A 24,417-nucleotide genomic window follows, 5' to 3' on the forward strand; every position below is an offset into this window, starting at 1 on the left:
CTTGATAAAAAACAGAGACTTGAGTGTTGCAGCTACGGAAGACTTACATGAAGGAGTGTTAGTGGCAGCTTTAACATGCAATTGTGGTGCTATGGTGTGGCATGAAAATGAAAAGTTAAGTTTGGGAGTGGTAGAAATGGGACTGCTGAGGAATGTAAGTGGAGTTCAGAGATTGGTTGGGATATGGAATATGTGATACGTGAAAGATATGGATTTAGGAAGTGTGTGGACACCAGAATCGAAGAGAGTGTACTTAGATGGTTTGGTCCTGTGGAGAGAATGGATGGCAATAGAGTAGTGAAAGGGGTATATGTGGGTGAAATTGAATGAGGGAGGTGAGGTATGCCAAGAGGAGGGTGAAGGGATATGGTGAATGAGTGTGTGAGGGAGAGAGGTATGGAAGTTGGTGAGGCTAAGAGACCGAGCTGGATGGACGAATTTTGTGCAGAGAAGTGCATGACCAGGGATTTGGCAGCCCTTTCTAACGTGACAACATTTGGATTGGCTCTGTCTGATAGGTATTTCTGAAACTACAGAATGTGGTGAAATTTTTTTTGGCCTATCTGATGGAGCCAGGATTTCAAGGGCTTGAATGATGAGTGAATGGAGGTGTGGCCCATTGAACTGGGCAGACCTTGGCTGTCTGGATGTTGCTTCTCTTCCCCTTACCTAGGGTGGAAAAAGAGTTCCGGATGATGGTGATGAATTATTCACCTCAAAATTTATCGAGCATAGTTAAAATATCCACCGTTACAACTTAGTAATAGTGCTGCCTCACAGTTGCTACATCACACACCTACACACATGCACACATTCATGCACAACATACTATAGTGATCTAGCATTGTATGGTATGTGACAGGTGTAAGAAGAGCACAGGAAAAATGCAGCCCCATTCTCAAATATCAGAAGATAATATTGCATGGGAAATGCCAAGGTGAATATCAGACTGAGAGCTAGACTGATAAAACTATAGATGAATAGGTCCTGAGACAGACTGACACTCATTCTACCATCTGACTCCCTTACACACAATCCTCCTCATTTTAAATATCATATCAGATTCCTACATCACTCCCTCAGACATATTCTACCAGCTTCAGTTGAAAGATTAGGTGAGTGAGGAAGGGCCTCCTTCTTTCTTATCCTGTTTTATTCTAACAGTTTGGTCAGAGAAGCTTGGGCTAAATAGCCTACTGCAAATATTCTCTTGTTATTGCAACTGCAAAAATTTTTTTGAGCTCAAGGGAAACATTTCAAACTAGGTGCAATTGGTTCATCCCACAATACCTGTTCAGTACAAGATGTTTCCTGAACTGAATAAAACCATGTGATAAGCAAGAATAAATTACCCTATAAAATACATCACTGGGTCAAAGGGACTATGATAAACAGTTTATCATTGTACCCCTTCTGGACTTCTCCCACTCCTCCCTCTTTAGTCCCTACATGCTGGGTGTCAGTATGGACCGACACGAAAGGGGTGGACAGGGGCCGCTGGGTGTTGGCAATAGTCGCAATTATTTTTACACCACAGTTTAAGTGGCTGCCATTTGATCTTGTCACCAAAGGGTAGAGAGAGAGACCCTACTCCGACACATGGGTACCTCAGTCTTCTGTGTCACTTTGCCAGGTGTAGAACGATGTTTTCTGAAACCTTCTTGTCTGATTCCGTTACTACCTCATGCCACCCTTTTTCTTCATCCACCCCTGCCAAGCCTCTCCTTGGAAAGGGCTCAGTAATAGTGCTGTAGGTTGTACCTTGGATGCCACTGTGCCTGGTTTATCTAGTGATGAAGTTATCAAGCTGAGAGCAAAGGCAAAGTCGGCAATGCCCGCACACGTATGAATACATCCTGCTTTGAGCTCCAAAAGTTACTCATCTTCTTCATGTCCTCACTCATTGGTGTGACCACCAGCAGACCTGGGGATGCTTTCATTCGCCAGAAGAATTGGTGAGTAATATGGTCTTTAACTTGTTCCCTAACTGCTATAGTTTCAGAGATATTAATGTTTGAAAACAGGTGGTTTGGGGGAAAATGCATGTAGGGAGAGAACGGCTGCACCAAAATTTACCCAGCGTCTAGGGGTTAAATACATTTACACTACACCCGCACCCACACACGCATTGTTTTGCATTCACCTTTGCCGATCATGGAAGCTTTGCTTGGGCAGCAGTGAGGCAGAGGGTGAATGGGATCAATCAATCTGATCGCTTTGTCAGGTGGGACTACAACAAAAATGACATGCTGCTATGAATGCCTGTCAGGCACTGCTAATTTCAAATATCATATTCATGATGCTGCTTAGTAAACTTTATCCCATTTCATAACATAGTACTATACTTGGCTGAGCCCTGAGTGGCTTAGACATTGCTAAAGTACTTTAGTCATGGCTGAAAAATACATAGTAGCTGTAATTTCAATCTGTACCATTTAATGTTACAACTTTTTCCGGTTTTTTGCCACTGGTAGTATAAGACTCTTACCTTCTAAGATACTCTTGTCTCAAAAGTTTTTGAGTCTATTCTTCTGTCTACCTATCTGTTGCCAGATGCCTTAATCCCTTAAGGGGTGGCCACAAACAAATTGCCTCCATGTCGTCCTGACCCCCGCCATTTCACTGCCCTGCCCCCAGCTCACACCCCCGTCTCTCATATACCTCTGCACTCCATCCCTCCATCTCATCCTTGGCCTCCCCCTCCCCCGTCCCCCCTCCAGCTCACTCACATACACTTTCCTCATCAGTCTCTCACTCTCCATCCTCTCCAAATGGCCAAACCACATCAGTTTGTTTGTTCTAACGCTTCCTATCACATCCACATCCACAATACTTCTTCACCTCCTCATTTGCCAGTCTGTCTCTCCATGTGACTCCACATGCTTCTCTCAAATAACTCATTTTTACTGCTCTCACTCTGGACTTCTGTCCCACCAACAGTGTCCAAGCTTCACTTCCATAGGTTAGAGTTGGTATCACAATACTGTCATGCCGTAATGTTTTCACATCCATGCTCACATCCCTCTTTCTTATCACCGCTTTCAAGGAACCAGCAACCTTTCTTCCTTGATGTACATTTTCAAGCATTTCACCCTCCAAACTTCCATCCTAACGCATCACATTACCCAAGTGTCACGGGGTTTCTTTATTATCACGGTGGTTTTTGAAATAAATGGTTAAATATTATTTAAATTGATAATAATATTCAATAATATTGAAGAGCAGAGACAATGATTGTCTTGCTACATCAAGCAACGATTACTTTACGCTGACTTGCTACGATTCTCTAAGAACGAGAATTTATAAACTTTCTCAACAGTACACAGCAGAGACTAATTACTCACAAATGCTGAATTACTGTACTGTTAGCCTCTGGAGAAAGTTACTTCACCCCTGACAATAAGTAACTAATACTAATAATAATATCAGGCTCTTGCTGATGCTTTAACTCCTATCTGGCACAACGGATTTTAAGTTAATACAACAAGACTGGTCTAAGTACCAGTTATGAAAGCAAACGTTTATGCAAGCTAGGAGCTATATGGAAAATAAGCTTAATTATGGAGAAATGAAACAAGATTTTACTTTACATTAAGCTCAAGAAAAAGAACTGTTAAATTTATTGATTACAAAAAAATAAATTTAACGTTACATTTCAAATCAAATTAATGAGACGCACTCACTCACTCACACAAAAGCTAAATACTTACGCCTAGGAAAAAACACCTTAACTAAACTCTTAAAACTAGGATTATACAAAAAGGAAATACCAGTTGATGAATGCTATGTATCACCCGGGGGGTGGGAGGACTGGATTACTGTACTAGTGGAGTTTGGGTGCTAGGGACCTCTCACACTGCTGGCACAGGACCTTTCTCCGTCACAACAAACACTAGACTGCATTCAAAATACATTGTATGGGCAGGACGCACAAGCCACCGGAAGAAGGCGTGGCTAACGGTTGATACAAGCACGGGCGAACGATAAAGAAACAATTGTATCGCTCAGTAGAGCACTTAGTGACGTGCATTAAATCGGTCACTTTTGAAAGTGATGAATGTTTTGAAAAGTATACTCCGAAATGGAGAGAGAAACGGTTAACTGAGCGATACACAGTGAGTTTTCCACTAATAGTTCGTGGCTTCTCACAAAAGGGAAATGTCGCGAATTGATTCGTGACACCAAGTACTTAAACACACTCACATTTTCCATTTCCCCTTCATCCAACCTCACGTTACATTCACTGATATAATTTATTTCAAGACTATAACTTTACTCTTCCCTACATTCACCTTTTGATTCCGTTTCTTACACACTGTCCCAAACTCATCCACCAGGCCTTGCAGCTGCCTGTCATCTTCACTTAACAATACAGTATCATCTGCAAACAACAGTGCAAGGTGTTTCCAAACACTGCCCTCTCTCATTAGGCCACTCCAACATCCACTGTCCTGCCCTGTAGCTCTTTTATAACCCCATCCATATACAGATTGAACAACCATGGAAACATGACACATCCCAGATTCAATACAACCTTCAAATAGAAAAATTCACTCAGTTCACTATCCACACATACTGCAGCCTTAGCTCCCTGATACATACTCTTCACAGCATTCAACAACTTCCCATCTACTCCATATATTCTTACTACAGTAAACCCTCGATATAACGAACCCTTTTGTAGTGAACTTCGGATATAACGACCCACCATTTCGAGAGCGAACTAAAAGTTGCTATATCCGGCGGAAGTTCACTCCCTGACATGGTGAGTGTACTGTAACAGTACTACATTACACTATAGGCATTGTATTTATATGTACAACTTCATACAGGATAGCATTTACTGTACATATACTGTATAACTACATAAATCATTGAGTTCTCCATGTGAAACTTCATAGAGTAAGTTGTGGTTGCGCACGTAGGACCGAACGACTCCACGGATATAGGGGCCTTGGGTCCGTAATCCCTCGGTTAATTGACCTTTGGATATAGCGAACTTTCGAATATAACGACTTACCCCTCCCCCCCAATTACTTCGTTATATCGAGGGTTTACTGTACTTTCCAAAGTCCTTTTCTATCCACCATGTCAAATGCTTTCTCCAAATTCATGAAGACCGCATATAATTTCTTTCCCTCCTTTATAAACTTTTCCACTAAAGATCATAGAATGAATATCTGATCTACACAACCTCTTCCCTTCCTAAAAACTCCCTGTTCTTCTCCAACTAATTCCTCTGTTATTTCCCTAACTCTGTCAGTAAGTATCCTGCCATATACTTTTCCTATTACACTAAGAAGACAAATGCCCCTATGATTACCACACACTTCTTTTTCCCCTTTTCCTTTGTACAAGGGTATAATTATACCTGACTTCCAATCCTCCAGGACTCTGCCTTCCTCCCAGACCAATCTGCACATCTTCCACATCTATTCTACTATCTCTTCCCCATGCTGCAGTATTTCATCACACTTTCCATAAATTCCTGGGGCTTTCCCCATTTTGACTTTCTTCATTGCTTCTACAATGTCCATCCATCTCGTTTCTTCCTCCCTTCACACATCCTTCCTTCTCCCAACTAATCCCCAACCACTTATACTGGCATTACTTTCATTCTCTGTGTTCAATAATTCCTGAAAGTGTTCTCTCTTTCTGCTCACTTTTTCTCTCTTGTTCACCAGTACTCTACCATTTTTGTCTTTCACTCCCCGACTAACTTCTTTATCACCCAGTCTAACTTTCTTTACCTCTTTCCAGAACACTTTCTTATATTCCTTGCACTTTACACTCAAATTTCTTCCAAATTCCTCATCCACTCTCTTCTAACTCTCTCGTACTAATCTTTTCACCTCTCTCTTCCTTTCTACACATACTGTAACTCTCTCTTCAATCTCTCAACTTCTTCCACACCCCTGTTTCTCATCCACTCACTATATGCTTTCATCTTTTGTGCCACAGCCTGTCTCACCTCTTCATTCCACTGTGCTGTTCTTTGCATCCCCTTTCGTCTTATCTTCACCCAACACACCATCTCACGTGCTGCACAGATTTCTTCTGTGAATATCTTGTGCACATCTTCCACGTCCCCCATCAGCTTTAATTCATGTTTACTCAATCGTTCCTCCACTTCTCTCTTATATTCTGCCTTTTTTCCATCTTCTTGTAACCTTTCCTCCCTCCTTGTGTGGACTACTTCCTCCTGTCCTTCCCTTCTTCTGTTCCTCCATTTCAGTTGGATCTTGATTCTGATCACCACCAAGTGGTGGTCAGAGTCCACTTCCCCAACCTCTGTGTGTACTTTTTTTTTTTTTTTTTTATGCAAGGAAGAAGGAACCAAAGGCCATGAGCCCGCAGTAACAGTTCCCTCCAAGAGAAAAACAAAACACAACAGAGAGCCAAATTCAAGATCCGATCATTTGGAGATGCCTGGACACACTGCGCTTGAAAGACTGGAGATCATAGGCAGCAGGAAATACAGATAGAGGGAGACAGTTCCAGAGCTGACCTGTTGCATAAATGAAAGACTGGGAGTAACGGTTAACTCTTGCATTAGAGAGTTGGACAGAAAAGGGATGAGAGTTTGATGCCAGACGGGTGCTACGCGCCCGTCGTAGAGGTGGAGGAATGCAAGCAGACAGTTCAGAGGAGCAATGACCATTAAAGTAGCGATAGAAAAGAGATAAAGATGCAACAGTGCGGCGAAGAGACAGAGGTTGAAGGGAGTCAGTAAGACTAGGAGAGTTAATGAGACGAAAAGCCTTTGACTCCACCCTATTGAGAAGAGCTGTATGTGGGGAGCCTCCCCACACATGAGAGTTGAACTCCACACAGGGGCGGATAAAACCCCTGTATAGAGTCAACAATTGTGCAGGGGTAAAGAAAGAGCGGAGACGGCTTAGCACACCCAATCTCTTGGAAGCAGATTTTACAAGAGATGTAATATGATCTTTCCAAGATAAGTCCCGAGTAAATGAAACCCCAAGCATGTTCAAGGATGATGCAGGATTAAGCTGAATATTATTAAACATTAATGGGTATACCTGTGGAAGATTATGTCGGGTTGATAGGTGTAAGAACTGAGTCTTAGATGCATTAAAGACAACCATATTATTTTTACCCCAGTCAGAGATATGAGCCAAGTCAGACATTAGGTGTGCCATAGCCTCATCCCTTGTTTCTTGAAGTATCTGTTGAGATGGGCATTGCGGGAACTGAATGGAAAGGTGAAGGGTGGAGTCATCAGCGTATGAGTGGATAGGGTTAGATGTACAGCTTAGAAGATCATTGATGAATAAAAGGAAGAGAGTTGGTGATAAGACAGAGCCCTGAGGAACACCACTGTTGATAGATCTAGGAGAAGAACGATGGCCGTCTACAACATCAGCTATAGAACGACCAGAAAGGAAGCTAGCGATGAAGGCACAGATAGAAGGATAGAAACTGTAGGAGGGCAGTTTGGAAATTAAAGATTTATGCCAGACTCGATCGAAAGCCTTCGAGATGTCAAGTGCAATGGCAAAGCTTTCGCCAAAGTTCCGAAAGGAGGATGACCAGGAGTCTGAAAGGTAGGTGAGAAGATCGCCAGTGGAGCGTTCCTGACGGAACCCATACTGACGATCGGAAAGAAGGTTGTGATAGGAAAGATGCCTTAAAATTTTTCTATTAAGAATTGACTCGAAAACTTCTGAAATACAGGACGTTAAAGCAATTGGACGATAGTTGGAGGGTTGGGAGTGGTCACCCTTCTTTGGGACTGGCTGAATGAGAGCAAACTTCCAGCAAGAAGGAAAGGTACAAGTTGACAGACAAAGGCGAAAGAGTTTGCCTAGGCAGGGTGTAAGCACAGAAGCACAGTTCTTGAGAACAACAGGAGGGACCCCATCAGGCCCATATGCCTTGTTAGTACTGAGGCCAGAGATGGCAGAAAATACATCAACTGAAGAAATTTTAATGTCAGCCATGAGGAAGTCAGAGGGGGGAAGTGATGGAGGAACAACACCGGAATCGTCTAAGGTGGAATTGGAGGAGAAAGTCTGTGCGAAGAGATCTGCTTTATCAGTAGAAGAAATAGCTACAGAACCATCAGAGTAGAAAAGAGGAGGGAAGGATGATGAGGTAAAGTTGTTAGAAAGATTTTTGGCAAGGTGCCAGAAGGAGCGGGAAGAATTCGAGTTGGAGAGTTGAGAGCATTTAGTATGGATGAAATTATTTTTAGTAGAGCGAAGAACAGACTTAGCACGATTCCGGGCAGAAACGTAAAGATGATGTGATTCAGGGGTGGGTTGGCTCCGGTACCTTTTGTAGGCCTTCTCCTTGTTGCGGACAGCATTAGAACAAGCGTGATTAAACCAAGGCTTTCTTGCATTAGTCAAAGGATATGAGAAAGGAATGTATGCTTCCATGCCCGAGAGAATAACCTCCGTAATGCGCAAGGCACACTCAGATGGCTCACGGCCATGGAAGCAATAATCATTCCAGGGAAAATCAAAGAAGTACTGCCTGAGGGCCTCCCAGTCTGCGGCTCCAAAATGCCACAGACGACGTTTCCCTGGAGGGTCCACAGGCCGTACCGGAGTGATAGGACAGGTTAAGGTAATAAGGTTGTGATCGGAGGAGCCCAACGGAGAGAAAAGATTAACAGAGTAAGCAGAAGGATTAGTTGTGAGGAAGAGGTCAAGTATGTTGGAGCTCTCTCCAAGGCGGTCAGGGATACGGGTAGGGTGCTGTACAAGCTGCTCTAGGTCATTAAGGATAGAAAAGATGTAGGCTTGTTCACCAGGTGGATCCGTGAAAGGAGAGGAGAGCCAAAGGTGGTGGTGAACATTGAAATCTCCAAGAATGGAGATTTCAGAGAAAGGAGAAATGGACAGAATGTGTTCCATCGTAGAAGTAAGATAGTCGAAGAATTTTTGATAGTCAGTAGAATTAGGGGATAAGTAAACAGCACAGATATATTTAGTCAGAGAATGACAGGAAAGCCGAAGCCAGAGTGTGGAGAATACAGAAGAGTCAAGTTCAGGAACACGAGAGCAAGATAGGTCGTTGCCTATATATACACAACAGCCACCTTTGGCTTTGAAATGAGTATAGAGAAAGTAGGAGGATACAGAAAAGGGTTTGCTGTCGGTTGCCTAAAACAGCTGAGTCTCCGTTAGAAAAAGAAGGTGAGGTTTAGAGGAGGAGAGGTGGTGTTCGACAGAGCGAAAGTTAGATGAAAGGCCGCGAATGTTGCAGAAATGAAGAAGAAGAGAGTCAGACAGTGGTCCCAGGCACCTCGAGTCGTCACCGGGAGAGGGGCAGATGGCGGGGGCATTTATGGTCCCCCCCCCCTGGGGACTCCGAGGCTTGATTAATCGACGCCATTTTGGTAATTTTGAATAGGAAGTGTAGTGTGTACTGTGCATGTAGTTTGGTGAAGATAGTTAGAGAAATTTGTACTGGAGAGCATGCTGGCCTGCTCTCTGTGTAACTGAGACACTGAAAAAGTTCAGCAAAGGGGGATGGTCAGGAACTAGTCCTGAGGGCTGATGAAACGGGAGCTCCAGCACTCCCTGTCATCAGCTTTCCATCCACCTCGGGAGTACTGCCCTGCTCGACTGGTGCTACAGTCTACTCCATTACACACCTTCTCATCCTGTCATCCACACACACAAAATCAATCATTGCCTTTCATTCATTCAGTTCACCACCCACCCTTCTCATCACTCACCATGTATACCTGTGGATCATCTTGTGTCTGAAAAGGGTATTGGGTATCACCAACCCCTTCCCAGCACAAATGTCCACTAAAGCAGTGCTGTTTTCATCCATCTCTGTAGGCACACCCCACTCACCAACTTCTTCATCCACCTTCATATTCCCTACTTTCCCATTCATATCTCCAGTAAAAAACACTGTCTCATTCCTTTCAGACTTTTCCATGCATCCTTCCACATTTGTTCAGGACTCTTCTCTCACTTTGCTTGCATGATCTTGCATTGGCCCGTACACACACACACAATCGCCCACATTTGTAGTCTAGCTTTCAGTCTTACCCACGCAATTCTTGAGCCAGCTGATCCATACCCTCTTATATTCTCCTTCCATCTGTTACTCACAACAATACACACTCCTTCTTTTGTCCTCTCATTCTCACCGACTCCTGCGCATATACCCCATCCATCCTCCCTTTCTCCCACACTCTCACTTCACTACAGTAATCCCTGTACTATCTGGACGCCCACTTTCCGGACTCCCCACTTACCGGACACTGTGGGCCTGGACCTTCGTAACCCAAAAATGGCCAAAAAAGAAAAAATCCAAAAAAAATCTGAATTTTTTTCCACCCGTAATTTGAAATTGCCACGTGGCGCCGAACAGCTGTTGTTTACGCACGGCCCCTTCACCCCTTCCTTCCTTCCCCCTTCCCCAGTTACCGCCTAACCACCATCGAGGGTGGATGTTCATCGCAATGTATGACTCGTGCTCGTTTTTGTGAATAAACTGCAATACGTCGCCACTAGACCACATGGGAATTTACAGTGTTGTGCAGTGTTAAGAAATTAGAATTTAGAGTGCAAAGGATTAAGTGTGGAGTGCAAAGTGGTGGTTGAAACTGGCATGGTGCAATAGAATGTGCAGTGCTAAACAGTTATAACTCACAGTGTGAAGAATTAGTGCAGCACAACACTGGATTATTGTACGTGCTTTAAGAGCATTTCCACCACTACCAGAGCCTTAGAGAAGACGGCCTCAGACGTGCTGTAAGTACCCAGTACACTGCTAACCACTTCTAATTCCTCATTCTCTGGTTCCTTTTCTTTTATTTCATGCTTTATGTCCATTGGTGTGAATAGAATCATAAATAGGTTTAAATAGGTGCTTTGCATGTCCGGTAGGGAGTTATTTAGGTGGCTTTCAAAGTTAGGCTGAGTTAAGGTCCATAGGTACCAGTCCAGCAGGCAGGGGCCCACTTTCTGGATGAGTATTCCCTCCCTCCATCTCGTCTTTGGCCTCCCCCACCCTCCTTCCCCCTCCACCTTACTCACGTGCACTTTCCTCGTTAGTCTCTTGCTCTCCATCCTCTCCACATGGCGCCTAACCACCTCAGTGTATTTCTGCTAACGCTTTTTATCACATCCACATCTGCAGCACAAAACTCTTTCACTTCTTCATTTGTCAGTCTGTCTCTCTATGTAACTCCATGTGCTCCTCTCGTAACTCATTTCCACTGCTCTCACTCTTGACTTGTGTCCTTCCAACAAGGTCCAAGCTTCACTTCCACATGTTAGAGTTGGTATCACAGCACTGTACAGTACACGCATGGAGCGATTTCTTTACTTCCTTGCTCACTTCCATGTTTATATCATTGCTTTCAAAGAACCAGCAACCTTTCTTTCTTGTTGTACCCTTCCAAGCACTTCACCCTCCAAACTTCCATCCTTGCTGATCACACTACCCAAGTACTTAAATGCTCTCACCTTTTCCATTTCCTCATCATACCTCTTTGTACATCCAGTGACTTCATTTCTGTCTAAGACCATAACTTTACTCTTCGCTACAGTCACCTTTAGATTACGTTCCTTACACACATTTCCAAACTCATTCACCAAGCCTTGCAGTTCCCCTTCATCTCCACGTAATACAGTATCATCTGCAAACAACAGTACAGGGAGTTTCCAAAGGCTGCCTTCTCTTATTAGGGATGTTCTAGCATCCACTACCCTACCTTATATCTCATTTATAACCTCATCCATATACAGATTGAACAACCATGGGAAACATGACACACCCATTTCAGTAAAAAAAAAAATCACTCGGTTCACTGTCCACACACACTGCAGTGTTAGCCCCCTCATACACACTCTTCATGGCATTCAGCAGCTTCCCATTTACTCCATATATTCTTAATATTTTCCACATTCCTTGTTTATCCACCGTCATATGCTTTCTCCAAATCCATGAAGGCCGCATACAACTTCTTTCTCTTATCTAGGAACTTATCACTAAAGACCTAAGAATGAATATCTGATCTACACAACCTTTTCTCTTCCTAAAACTCCCAAATTCTTCACCAACAGATTCCTCTGTAATTTCCCCAACTCTGTAAATAAGTATCCTACTCTATACTTTTCCTATTATACAAAGAAGACAACTGCAGGTATGATTACCACACACTTCTTTTTCCCCTTTTCCCTTGCACAAATGAATAATTATACCTGACTTTCCAATCCTCCGGGACACAACCTTCCTCCCAGGCCAATCTGCAGATCTTCCATATCCATTCTACTTCTGCCTCTCCTCATGCTTCAGCATTTCAGCACACACTCCATCTGTTCTTGGGGCTTTCCCCATTTTGACTTTCTTCGTTGCTTCATGTACTTACAGATGTTTTTCTCTTTCCAGGTTGTGTTCCATGTAGCTACACTTATGCCAACTAAGGAGTCAGATCCCAACTGCCATGGGAAAAAGCGTCACATTGGCAACAACTATGTAACCATAGTATATAATGAAAGTGGTAAACCCTACAACCTCAGTACTCTAAAGGTATGTTACTCATCATCATAACCTCTTATGTCTTACTAGCTCTTCAAAACTCCCTCATAAAATTTGACTGACACAGCACCTTCAGGTTGCTTTGGGAGAGGCAGTGGCTAAGTTGGTAGAGAGATAACATGCAGTCGACCCAGGTTTGAATCCAGGCTGGGGCAGGGAACAATTTCCTGCAAGCCAGGAAACCATTACAGCAGTGGGTGGTAATCATATAACCAACCCACATATGTTCCCCACATGTCAGCAAGTGGGTTGGTGAAGGGTTAGTGCCTCTTCCCATAAAGCCTGTGACTCAAAGACAAATTGCCACCCCTTACAGGATTATGGCATCTGACTAGAGAGAGAGATAGAGAGAGTTTTGCTGATCTATCGTAAGAGCCAATGACTTCATAAAAATACCCCCACTAATACCAATACACCAGTCCCATCTTAGACAGCCTCAGTATGTGTTCACTGTAGATGGTGGGTGTTAGTGCCAAATGTGACATGTGGATGTGAAATACATAGGAGAGAGAGAGAGGTTTTGCTGATCTGTCGTAAGAGCCAATGACTTCATAAAAATACCCCCGCTATGACCAATACACCAGTTCTATCTGAGACAGCCCCAGTATGTGTTCACTGTGGATGGTGGGTGTTAGTGCCAAATGGTGACATGTGGATATGAAGTACATAGGAGGACCACTGGGCCACAGGGGACAGGCTGTTTAGCTAATTCCCAGAGTTGAATGCATTTAAAAAAAAAAAAAAAAAAAAAAAAAAATCTGTCACATCTCTTTCTCTTCTTTCTCTTCTGTCTCCCTTACCAAAGTACAGTTATCCTGTGTTGTGCTCAGCTACATAGCCAGCTGCTGGAGGGGAGCCTACCTGAGGTGGGGCTTTGCACATCAGACAAGGAGGAACAATTGCAGTCTCAAGTCTGGGAGCCAAACCTCCCCAACCCACACTGTATCCTGTGAGGAGAATCTTGGGCAGCCTGGCAGGGCACTATCTCCTGTGTGGGGACAGCTGCTCCCTACACCATTTTCACACAAAGAGAACTGGTTCTTCAGCAGTCATTTTCCCCCCTCCTCACACTTGCTTGAGACGCTTGAGAACAATAGTGGGCACCAGGCATGGTATACTTGCCCAGTTTACTCCTTATGCAGCACAAAAATAAATGCATGTATCTGTTCAATGCAGTTCTTGCAGAGAATGGCTTCACAACACATACATTGCACATACAAATACCAAACAACATCACATCACACGACCAATGTATCATTGAATTTTTCCATGGAAATTGAAACGCACAGATGGTACCATAGAAACCCATGTTATGACACTAATTGATGTGGCAAAATCCAAAAATTTTCCAAAAGTCCCCCTTTTGGCCCTTTTAAAAATTTTTGAACCCTCTTCCCCCCTCCCCCAGTCATATCTAATATTTATTATAGTAAACATACAACCTGTAGGAACATCACTGGGCATAAGAAAAGATTAATTAGAGTGTACAAAGCTGTAAATAAGTGGTGATCACTTACCAATGTGGGTGATTGTGTGCATGTATGCGCCAACACAAGATCGTGCAAGCATAGTGAGAGATGAGTTCTGGACAAATGTGGAAGGATGGATAGAAATGTTTGAAAGGAATAAGAGAGTGTTTTTCATTGGAGACATGAATGGAAAAGTTTGGAATGTGAAGGTGGATGGAGTAGTTGGTGAGTGGGATGTGCCTGCAGAGATAAATGAGAATGGCAGTGCTTTAGTGGACATTTGTGCTTGGAGGAGGTTGGTGATAGCCAATACCCTCATCAGGGAAAAGTGATCCATTGGTATAGGTGGCAGGAGATGAGAACGGTGGGTAGTGAACTGAATGAATGGAAGGCAGTGATTGATTATGTGTGTGTAGATGACAGGATGAGAGGGTGTGTAATGGATGCAAGAGTATATAGAGGTTGGGGGAGTGGACTTTCTGACCACCACTTGGTGGTGGTCAGAATCAAGGTCCAAATGAAATGGAGGGGGACAGGGTGACATGGAGGTGATTTGTTTGTGGCCACCCCTTACGGGATTAAGGAGTCTGGCGATAGAAAGATAGATAGATAGTCTTACCATGGCAGGAGATGAAGTGGTGCTTGGGTGTCAGGGAGGGGTATATCCAAGGCTGAGGGGCTAGAGGAGGGGGATTGAATGGTGCCTCTAACCCCTCAAGGGATGAGGCTAGACCTTGAACCCCTCAAAGTTGTTCCCCCCATGTTTTAGGGGGACCAAAATCTGGGATTTCCCCATGCAAACCAGATTCTATCCTGCATAACAGGAATCAGGGTGGGGCTTATTTCTCCATGTAAATGGAGGAAATTGTAATTGGAACCCACATAATCAGAAGGGCCACTGTACACAATGTGACAGGTGCAACACCTACACAAACATTCATCGTGTTACACCAAACACAGTGTCTGCACCCCCTCTAGCAACCTCTTACTCACAGAACCCTGCCACCACAACTCATCCCCAGCACATAAATGCCACACCTATGAGGTCTGATCAGATAATATCCTACCATAGTCTTATTTAAAAAAAAAAAAAAAAAAAAAAAAAAAAAAAAAAAAAGCTAACCTGTTGAGCAAGGACACTAATCCCCCTCCAAGTAGGTAGGTCCTTTCTGACTTGACACACGTAGCCCAGCATTCTTTATCTGAAACATTTTTCTTTGTTGGTTTTCGGTATTTCCTTCAGGTGCTTTGTCACATTCGTCATGATCTCTTCTCTTGTCTCAAATCGGGAACCCTTGAGCGGAGTTTTGAGCAGGTCCAGCAGGCTCCCTACTCACCAGACATGGCAAGCACTATGTCTGGTGAGTAGGGAGCCTGCTGAACCTGTGGGATGTGCTTGGCCAAAAATTTCTGAATCAGTCGAGAAGAATGGGCAGGGCCATTGCCATGATGCAGTTTCCAACTTCCTGCTTTCCAAAGACCTGGTCACTTCCACCGAGCTGTGTCACGAAGACAATGGAAACATCAAGGTAGTAATGTTTGTTGACAGTGTGACCATCTGGTGCTTCTTTGTGATGCACAACAACACAGTAGTGGAAAAAAACTGTCAACATGTGAGTGCATTTGACCTTGCTGCAGACCTGTCGTGCTCTTTTTTGGCTGAGGCAACCTTGCATACTTCAACTGAGACGACTGTTCTTTGGTTTCTGGGTCATACCCGTACACTCAAGTGTCATCTCTGATGATAACAGTCTTCAGAAAGTCTGTATTGCAATTTGCACACTCCAGCATGTCTTAAGCAACAATCATCAAAGAGGAGATCGTGACAAATGCGACGAAGCACGTCAGGAGATTATGAAAACCAGTTCTTGGAAAAATGTTTCAGGCAGTGGAAAGAATGCTGGGCTACATGTGCCAAGTCAGAAGGGGCCTACTTTGAGGGGGATTAGTGTCCTAGCTCAACAGGCTAGCTAGCTATTTTTTTGACACATAAGGTCAGTTACTTTCTGAAAAGACCCTGTACACTTCAGATCCACACTAGATGTACACTGCTTGAGATACACAGCATAAACCTCCTACAGTTCACAGCCAATGGCTTCTGCTCCAAAGGACAACAAATTTAAGACTCTTCTCACAAATGCAATACACACATTGGATACTATTCACACATTTGCACAGACAGAACTAATAGCCATGGAGGTGGCCTAATCACTTACAATCACAAATTTGTCTTGGCTCAGTTGGATAAAGCGCTCCGCTCTGACCGAAGGGTCGGAGGATTGAATCTACCCAAGAGTCATTGGTAGATATCAGGAAGGGCATCCGGTCATAAAATGCTACACGCTCCAAACCAAAGTCCTCTACCCAGGGGCAACGCCTTAGCCCTTATTCAAAAAAAGGGGGACCTGGCGTAAAACTCAAAAAAAAAAAAATGACAACAGACACATCAGCCACTCAGTGTAAACTCTGGTCACAAACAGAAAACAACAGTCTTAACGTTTGTTTTCCCCCCAACACCTCCCGTGCTGTACTAGTTCAGTTCAACTCTCAGCTCCTCCCCGTAATATAGACACCTAATTCTGTCACTGCTGGGAACTTTAGCACTAAAAACACTGGTTGGTATGAACACAACCAGAACAACCACTGAGGTCTAAACATTGCAGTACAATTCAAGAATTTGTATTGTTTTAGTAACACCTTATAATACACCCACATCCCACATCAAGCACTCTGCTCTCCCTTCTCCCCATGCTTCACTGTCTGTTTGCCCATATTTCATACACTACCACCTGCTGTTTGCCCATACTTTCATACACCACGACCTGCCGGACAGAACCCACACTCTCTTTAGATCACCTTCCTTTCTCATAATCTCCACAAGAATACAAACCAGAGCAGTCACACATCATTTGTTTAGGCTAAAAGAAAGCATACTGGGCTGAATTTACTGAAAAAACAGGTAACCATTTCAGCATACTAAACAACACACCCATCATTAACATTGACAGTAACAGTAGGAAGTTTAGCATCATACTTAATGTAGACAAGCACCATATTCCACGAGGCAGCAGGACACACTGCAACTCAAACTTTATGCTAAAAATTGTAGCTTTATCGAACAACATGACTCCTTCAGACACATCTGTCTCCTGCACACAAAAGACACCATCATAATGCTCCAATAATTAAACAACAAAATTAACAGTAAAATTAATACAAAGTAAATGGAAAACTGGAAAGCCTTTTTGACAACAATGAGACACTCCACAGACCCCTCTTGGCCCTATAAAACACTTAGTTAACAGCATTACTAGATCACAAAGAAGCACCCATAAGACCCATGTTGCCATCACTACCAACACAAGCACTTTCATTCATACAAAGAACATGCAGACACACTTGTGGACCACTATGCAGATATAAGTCACGTTACGCCAATATGCACTGCATGTGAGAAAGACTTTTGTGCATAGGCAGTCCATTCCTCTCAGTCAGTGTAATCTCCTTCACTTCAGAACAGACATGCGCGAAAACAAGAATTCCGCAAGCACAGGGCTGGATGGCATCAGCAGTGTACACCCAAAACAGTTAGGACCATTCTGCATCTTGACTTTCACAAACATCAGTAACTAGCAAATTATTTGTACATTGTATCATTCCCAGCATCTGGGAATGTCAAACAATCATTGCTGCTTGTAGACCAGCTGGGACCCAACACACCTTCCATTGTACAAACCCATAACACTATTCAGCACACCATCAAGATTACCAAGTGCCAAATTCTTAACAAGGTCATGCCTCATGTATCCCTTGCCCCCTCACAACATGACTCTAGAGCACTACATTCCAGAGACACCTTACTAACCAACCTCCTACGGCATGCATCTGATGACATCGACTATGCACAACCTGCACAACATACACTTCTTACAACAATAGACTTTAGTAATGCCTTTGATGCTGCCCCTGATGTAAAATGATCACCAGATTCTACAACACAGATACAAAGAACAGCACCATGTACCAGCTTACCAGCTGCTTATCTGCTGGACTAGCACATCCTCACGAACACAAAACTTTCCCAGTGGAGCTACACAGGACCTCATATTTTCATCAACACTCATCAGCCTGGATGTGCATGACATTCTCATACTATGCCTACAGACCTTGCTTGATATGTGAAAAACATTATAACAACCTCACACCACATGACAGACAGCGTGCACACTGTAACAAGACAACGCACTTTCAGCGTGGGTCGGACAACATGCTGACGGTTGCTCACCGCTAAATCCATCACCTCACTTGTCAGCGGCAGCAAATACGAACAAAGATACTCTCCCTAACAACACACCTAATAGAGTACATGTGCTACACACACCCTCCACTAAGATTCTTGGAATCAGCAAGTCAGCAGATCCAGTGTTTGGCTCTTAGCCTTTGAATGATGATGTTACTGTGAGCAGGGCAGTAGGCTGGATGCAGTCTGAGAAGACAGTAGGTGTTTCTGGGTTGACTGCTGAAATGCTGAAGGTCTCAGGAGATGTTGGAGTGGGTTTAGTGTCCAATTTGGTAATTACAATTATTTATGAGTGTGTTGTCCCGGATGACTGACTGAAGAGTATGATTGTAAATGTGTACAGGGGGAAGGGTGGTGTCTTGGAAGAGGAAATTATAGACATAAAACTTCTGGACCAGATAATGAAGGCAGTTGAGAGAGTCCTAGAAGGTATGATAAGGGAAATTGTGAATATTGAGGAGATGCAGTTTGGATTTATGTTAGACAGAGGGTCACTGATTCCATATTCATTATGCAACAACTTTAGGAAAATTATTTAGGAAAAAATCAGCAGCTGACTTAATTTTTGTTGATTTGGAGAAGGCCTTTGACAGAATCTCTAGGGAGGTGGTGAAGTGGGCAGTGACAGAGCTTGGGATCAGGAAGTGGCTGGTTAGAGTGGTTATGGGTACAGTAATCCCTCATTTATCCGGACATAATAGAGACAAAGGCATGTCCGGATAGTGGCAGCATCCAGATAATGAACACTATTCCCCTACCATACCCAGACCCTACCTATACCCAGACCCTACCTATACCCAACCTCCAACCTATACATAACCTATTTGCACCTATGCTGAATTTGGCAGTGCTTTCTGGTCATTCAGGCATATTTAGTCATCAAAACACACAAAGGAATATCCAAAGTAATGCTAAACACCAAGAAAACCATGCAGAAAACACACTGAAAACCATAAACACCCTATGTAAACAATACTGTATGTACAGTACCCCTCCTTATTTTGGCAGTGTTTTCTGGTCATTCTGCCATATTTTGACATCAAAACATATATAGGATTGTCCAAAATAATTTTCAACACCAAGTAAACCATGGAAAAAAAAAAAAATGAAAACCAAAAAACACCCTGCTCATACACCACTGTATGTACAGTACCCCTCCTAATTTTGGCACTGTTTGCAGGTCAATCTGCCATATCGAGACATCAAAACACACATAGGAATATCGAAAGTAATGCTAAACACGAAGAAAACCATGAACAAAAATCATTGAAAACCAAAGAACACCTGACCTAAACACTACTGTATGTACAGTACCCTTCCTAATTTTGGCACTGTTTTCAGGTCAATCTGCCATATTTAGATATTAAAACACACATAGGAATATCCAAAGTAATGCCAAACACCAAGAAAACCATTAAAAAAACTGAACAAAAAACACTGGAAACCAAAAAACACCTGACCTATACACCACTGTATGTACAGTACCTCTCCTTGTTTTGGCTCTGTTTTCCAGTCATCCTGCCATACTGAGACATCAGAACACACATAGGATTATCCATATTAATACTAAACATCAAGAAAACAATGAACAACTAGCAAAAATCCATAAAAAACCTGAAGACAGTTTGAAAATCAGTTATCTGTGACGAGTTATTGCTTCAGGTGCTCAAAAAAAATTTCACGGCCAAATATACCACCGGAAATTGGCTAGGTTGGTATAAATGTTATATCATTATCTTCGTTGGTGTTTATACTATAAGATAAGCTAATGAAAACACACAAAACTGATAAGTAAAAGTAGAGAAATGCAGTGAGAATAAAGTGTTCAGGAGTAAAACTTACCGTCAAATAACTTCCCATCGTCCTAGTGCAAAATTTTGCTGGCACCTTCCGAGAGTTAAGCATATGTCTAGATGCAGAATTTCTTGAGCATTCTTGTGGATTTTGCAGAATTTTGATTTGGCCAATAGTTGCTGAATAAATAGCAAAAAACGGAATTTTGATACGACCAGTAGTAGTTGAATAAATAGCAAAAAACTTTGAAAACTCACGAGTCAGTGTTATCACCACAGAGGAAGGTAGGAACTGAGGGAGTGAGGGTGGAGCCGGGAGGGTATGGCGGAGGGACAGGAGGGGGGGAGAAGCGAGGCTGTGGGCAGGATTCTCCCCTTTCTGTCAACAGGCAGACGGGCGCTTTTACTGTACATTTACTCGTGGCTTGCGGTCTGTTGGATGTCGAGTGGCCATACAGAAACACAACTCACATTGACCGGGGGACTTATGACGTTCGATAGAGAGGCAGGCGGTCGCTGTCCCTGAACATGTTCTCATGGCTTGTGGTCTGTGTTTGATGGTGGTGGCAGTTGGGAAAGACTTAGCTGGGTGGCCACGTGATATTGGACATTCAGTGGGGATGTGTACCGACGTTACAGACGTTTTGACACCGCTTGTGAGCTACAGTCTTATTACTTGGGTGCTGGAGGTTTGTTGTGAGTGATCGGATGAGTGTGCAGCTTTGACCATTCAGTACAGGGGCGGACAGACACTTTAGCTCTGGTTGTGGGTTACGGACTACTTCCCGCTCACGGCTTGAGCCCAGCGATCACAATACCGAATGTTTGAATGTGTTGGCTGGCTGGCCAGTTTTCTCGGGAACTTTTACATCCGGATAATAGCAAGTAACTTCAGATAGTGGTTTCATAGAGCCGAGGTCCTGCGTCCAGATACTGAGTGTCCGGGTAAATGAGGGACTACCATATGTATGTGGGTGCTCATACCCAGGTGAGAGAGATTGGAGATTTGAGTGATGAGTTTTCCATGAATGTTGACGTGCATCAGGGGCCAGTCTTGAGCCCCTTGTTGTTTGTCATGGTGATTGAAGCTCTCTCACAAAACTTCAGAAATGATCTACCATGGATAATGTCATTTGCTGATGACTTGGTATTGATTGCAGAGAATAAAAAGGATCTGGAGGAAAGGTTTTGGAAATGGAGAGATGGCATGGGGCACAAGGGTTTGAGAGTATAATGCGGATAAAAAAAAACAATGATGATATGTAGGTCTGGTGTTGGTACTGTCAAAGCAGAGACAATGTGGCCATGTGCAGTTGGCCATAAAGGTGTGGGAAGTAGTTCCGTGTTGTGCAGTGTTTGTGGTACGTGGGTGAAATAAGAAATGTAGTAGCTTGAATTTGTCTCTCTCTTGTTTTTGTCTTTTCTTGGAGGGAGCAGTCTAATGGGCTTCTGGCCTTTGGTTCTGTCTTCCATGCATTAAAAAAAAAAAAAAAAAAAAAAAAAAAAAAAAAAAAAATGCTTATTTCATGTATGGTGTGTTGGGGAGAGCATGTATAGTCTGTGACACATGAAAGGTTTTATCTTGCTGGAAAGTCTTTTGAGTATGTGGAAGATTCTGTTGTTTTGGGGGACATGTTATGTGCTGGAGGTGGGGCTGGATCTAGGCTTTTTGACTAAGGTAAGAAGTGGCTACAGGAAGTTCATGCAGCTGTTGCCTCTCCTTACATTGAGAGAGCTCTCCCTCTGTGCTAAAAGAGCCACTCCCTAATCCCAGGCTTTCTTACTGCCCACTTCACCACATCCCTAGGGATTCTGTCAAAGGCTTTCTCAGAATCAACAAAAATGAAATGCAGCTGCCTATTTTTTCCAGTACATTTTTCCTGAAGCTGTCACACAATGAATATGGCATCAGCAACCCTTTGCCTGGCATTAACCTAAACTGCATTTCATCAATATTCACTCTTCCCCTCATCATACCTTCTAGGACTCTCTCCATTACCTTCATTATCTGGTCCAGAAGTTTTATGTCTATAATTTCTTCTTCCGAGACATCACCCATCCACCTGTACACATTTACACTCACACTCTTCAGTCAGTCATCTGGGACAAGACCCTCATAAGCAGTTGTACTGTATTTATCAAACTGGAAACTAGACCCACTCCAATATGTGGCATGCTGTATGAGTATAGTGCTGTATGGTAATGAGACCTGGGCAGTAAAAGTGGATATTCATAGGCCCTCAAATGTACAGATGTAGAAGTGATTAGGTGGATGTGTAGGGCATCCTGGAAGCAAAAAATTTTTCCTGGTATACTTGGTCATCCAGTCATATTAGCAATGTTGGATCGAGTGCCTCAAGAAAAGACTTGGCAATGTTGCACCTTCATCATCCTCCCACACAAAGTATGGTGTTATGGTAGGTTAATGTTAGGTTAGGCCTAAGTTAGGTAGATATAGATTGGATTAATATCAGAACATGGCTTTTCTGATTATTTTTTATTTGATTAGCCAAACTGTCTCATCTATTCCTAACTGAAGGCGCGACATTGCCGAATCATTTCTCGCTGAACTTGCTCCGACATTGCCAATATGACTAGATGACTAAGTGTACCTGAAGAAAAAAACACATATTCTGGAATGAGAGGCCTGGGTTGGCTGGGATTCCAATTAAAGAGTTGAAAGGAAGGATGGGACTGGAATGTATTGTAGAGATGAGAAATGTGTAGAATGAGATGGACATGCTGAGAGGTTGGAGGATGACAGAAGTTGAGAAGTGTGAATGTTAGGGGTAGAGTTGTGAGAGGCAGACCAAAATAAAAAAAAAGATCTGGGATGAGGTCATAGAGTATGACCTCAGGGATAAGGGACTGAACAGGGAGAATGCCAGATATCAAGCAGCATTGGGAGCTGCCATTAAGGACCAAGGTCAGTGCATACAAGCATGTTGAAGCCTTTATAAACAGTGATTTGATATGAACGATACAGTATGACATATGACACTGGATTCACCATCAAGGAACACATACAAGACATTAAGAGGCAGTGCACTGCCAGACTCAGTGCAAGCAGTGCACTTACAGGAACAGACTTTGGCAAACAAAAAGAAACACACTACCTCCCCTGGGGGTAGGAGGGTTTCAAGAATACTCCCCCAGTATCCCTGCTTGTCATACGAGGCGATTAAAAGGGTTGGTGGTGGGTTAGTGCCCCACCCCATAAAAAGAACTAACTAAAAAAGCGAACAAAGCGCCTCGGACCCGGACGGACCATACGTTGACAACTAAGGAACGGACGAAGGACATTCTTAGGGTGGGAACGTGGAATGTGAGAGAAGTGAATGATGAAGTGAAAGAGAGAGAGATTGTTCAGGTGCTTGAGGATGCAAAAGTGAATATATGTGGATTGACTGAAACTAAATGGTAAGGTGAAAGGGTGAGAGAATGGGAATATGGTTTAGGTATATGTGCGGGAGTCAATGAAAATGAGTGGGCAAGAGAGAGAGTATGTCTGATGATAAGCAAGAAGTGGAAGGAGAATATAAGAGAGTATGGAACAGTGGGTGCAAGGATTGTATGGGTGAGGATGAAAGTAGGTATACAAGCGTGGGCAATTGTATGTGTGTATGCCCCGACAGAGGATCGAGTGGCAAGAGTGAAAGATGAGTTTTGGGCGAGTGTAGAAGCATGTATGGACAAGTTTGAGAGGAGCGAGAGAGTGCTGTTGATTGGAGACGTGAATGGCAAAGTTGGGAATGTATGAGTGGATGGAGTGGTTGGTCAGTGGGGTGTGCCAGCTGACGTAGATGGGAATGGAAGTGCTTTGGTGGACATCTGTGCTTGTAAGGGGTTGACAATAGCCAACACCTACTTTCGGCATAAGATGATCCACCGGTATACTTGGAGAGTAATGAGGAGGATGGATGGTGAACTTGTTGAACGAAAGGCAATGATAGACTACGTGTGTGTGGATGAGCGAATGAGAAGACAAGTGTTGGATGCAAGAGTGTGGAGAGGGTGGGGGAATGGAGTCTCGGACCATCACTTAGTGATGGCCAAGGTAGAGCTGCAAAGAAAGTGGTTGAGGAGACGAAGGGGAAGACAGGAGGAAGCAACTCCTGTGAGAAGAGTGGAGAAATTGCAAGATAGTGAGAAAATGACAGAGTATAAGAGCATAATGGAAGAAAGACTGGGAAGGTATGAGCTAGAGCAGATGGAAGGGGTGGAAGACGTATGTAAGATATTCACGGAAGAGATAGGCGCAGCGTGTGAGGCGGTTTGTGGAGTGAGGAGGAGATGCAAGGGTGTGCAAGGGACAGCA

General features: G+C 43.4%; 1 protein-coding gene across 1 annotated transcript in view; it reads left to right on the forward strand.

Annotated features, from left to right (window-relative positions):
• gig (TSC complex subunit tuberin) overlaps positions 1 to 24,417 on the forward strand; it is a 686,003-nt gene that overhangs the window by 642,936 nt on the left and 18,650 nt on the right. The window contains exon 27 of the mRNA XM_080266862.1: positions 12,388 to 12,528. Within this exon, the coding sequence (XP_080122988.1) occupies positions 12,388 to 12,528 (141 nt within the window). The remainder of the gene's footprint in view (positions 1 to 12,387; positions 12,529 to 24,417) is intronic.

Source organism: Coenobita brevimanus, chromosome 22, assembly GCF_032717465.1.
Source record: "Coenobita brevimanus isolate Jiangsu-jjx chromosome 22, ASM3271746v2, whole genome shotgun sequence".
Lineage (NCBI taxonomy): Eukaryota > Metazoa > Arthropoda > Malacostraca > Decapoda > Coenobitidae > Coenobita > Coenobita brevimanus.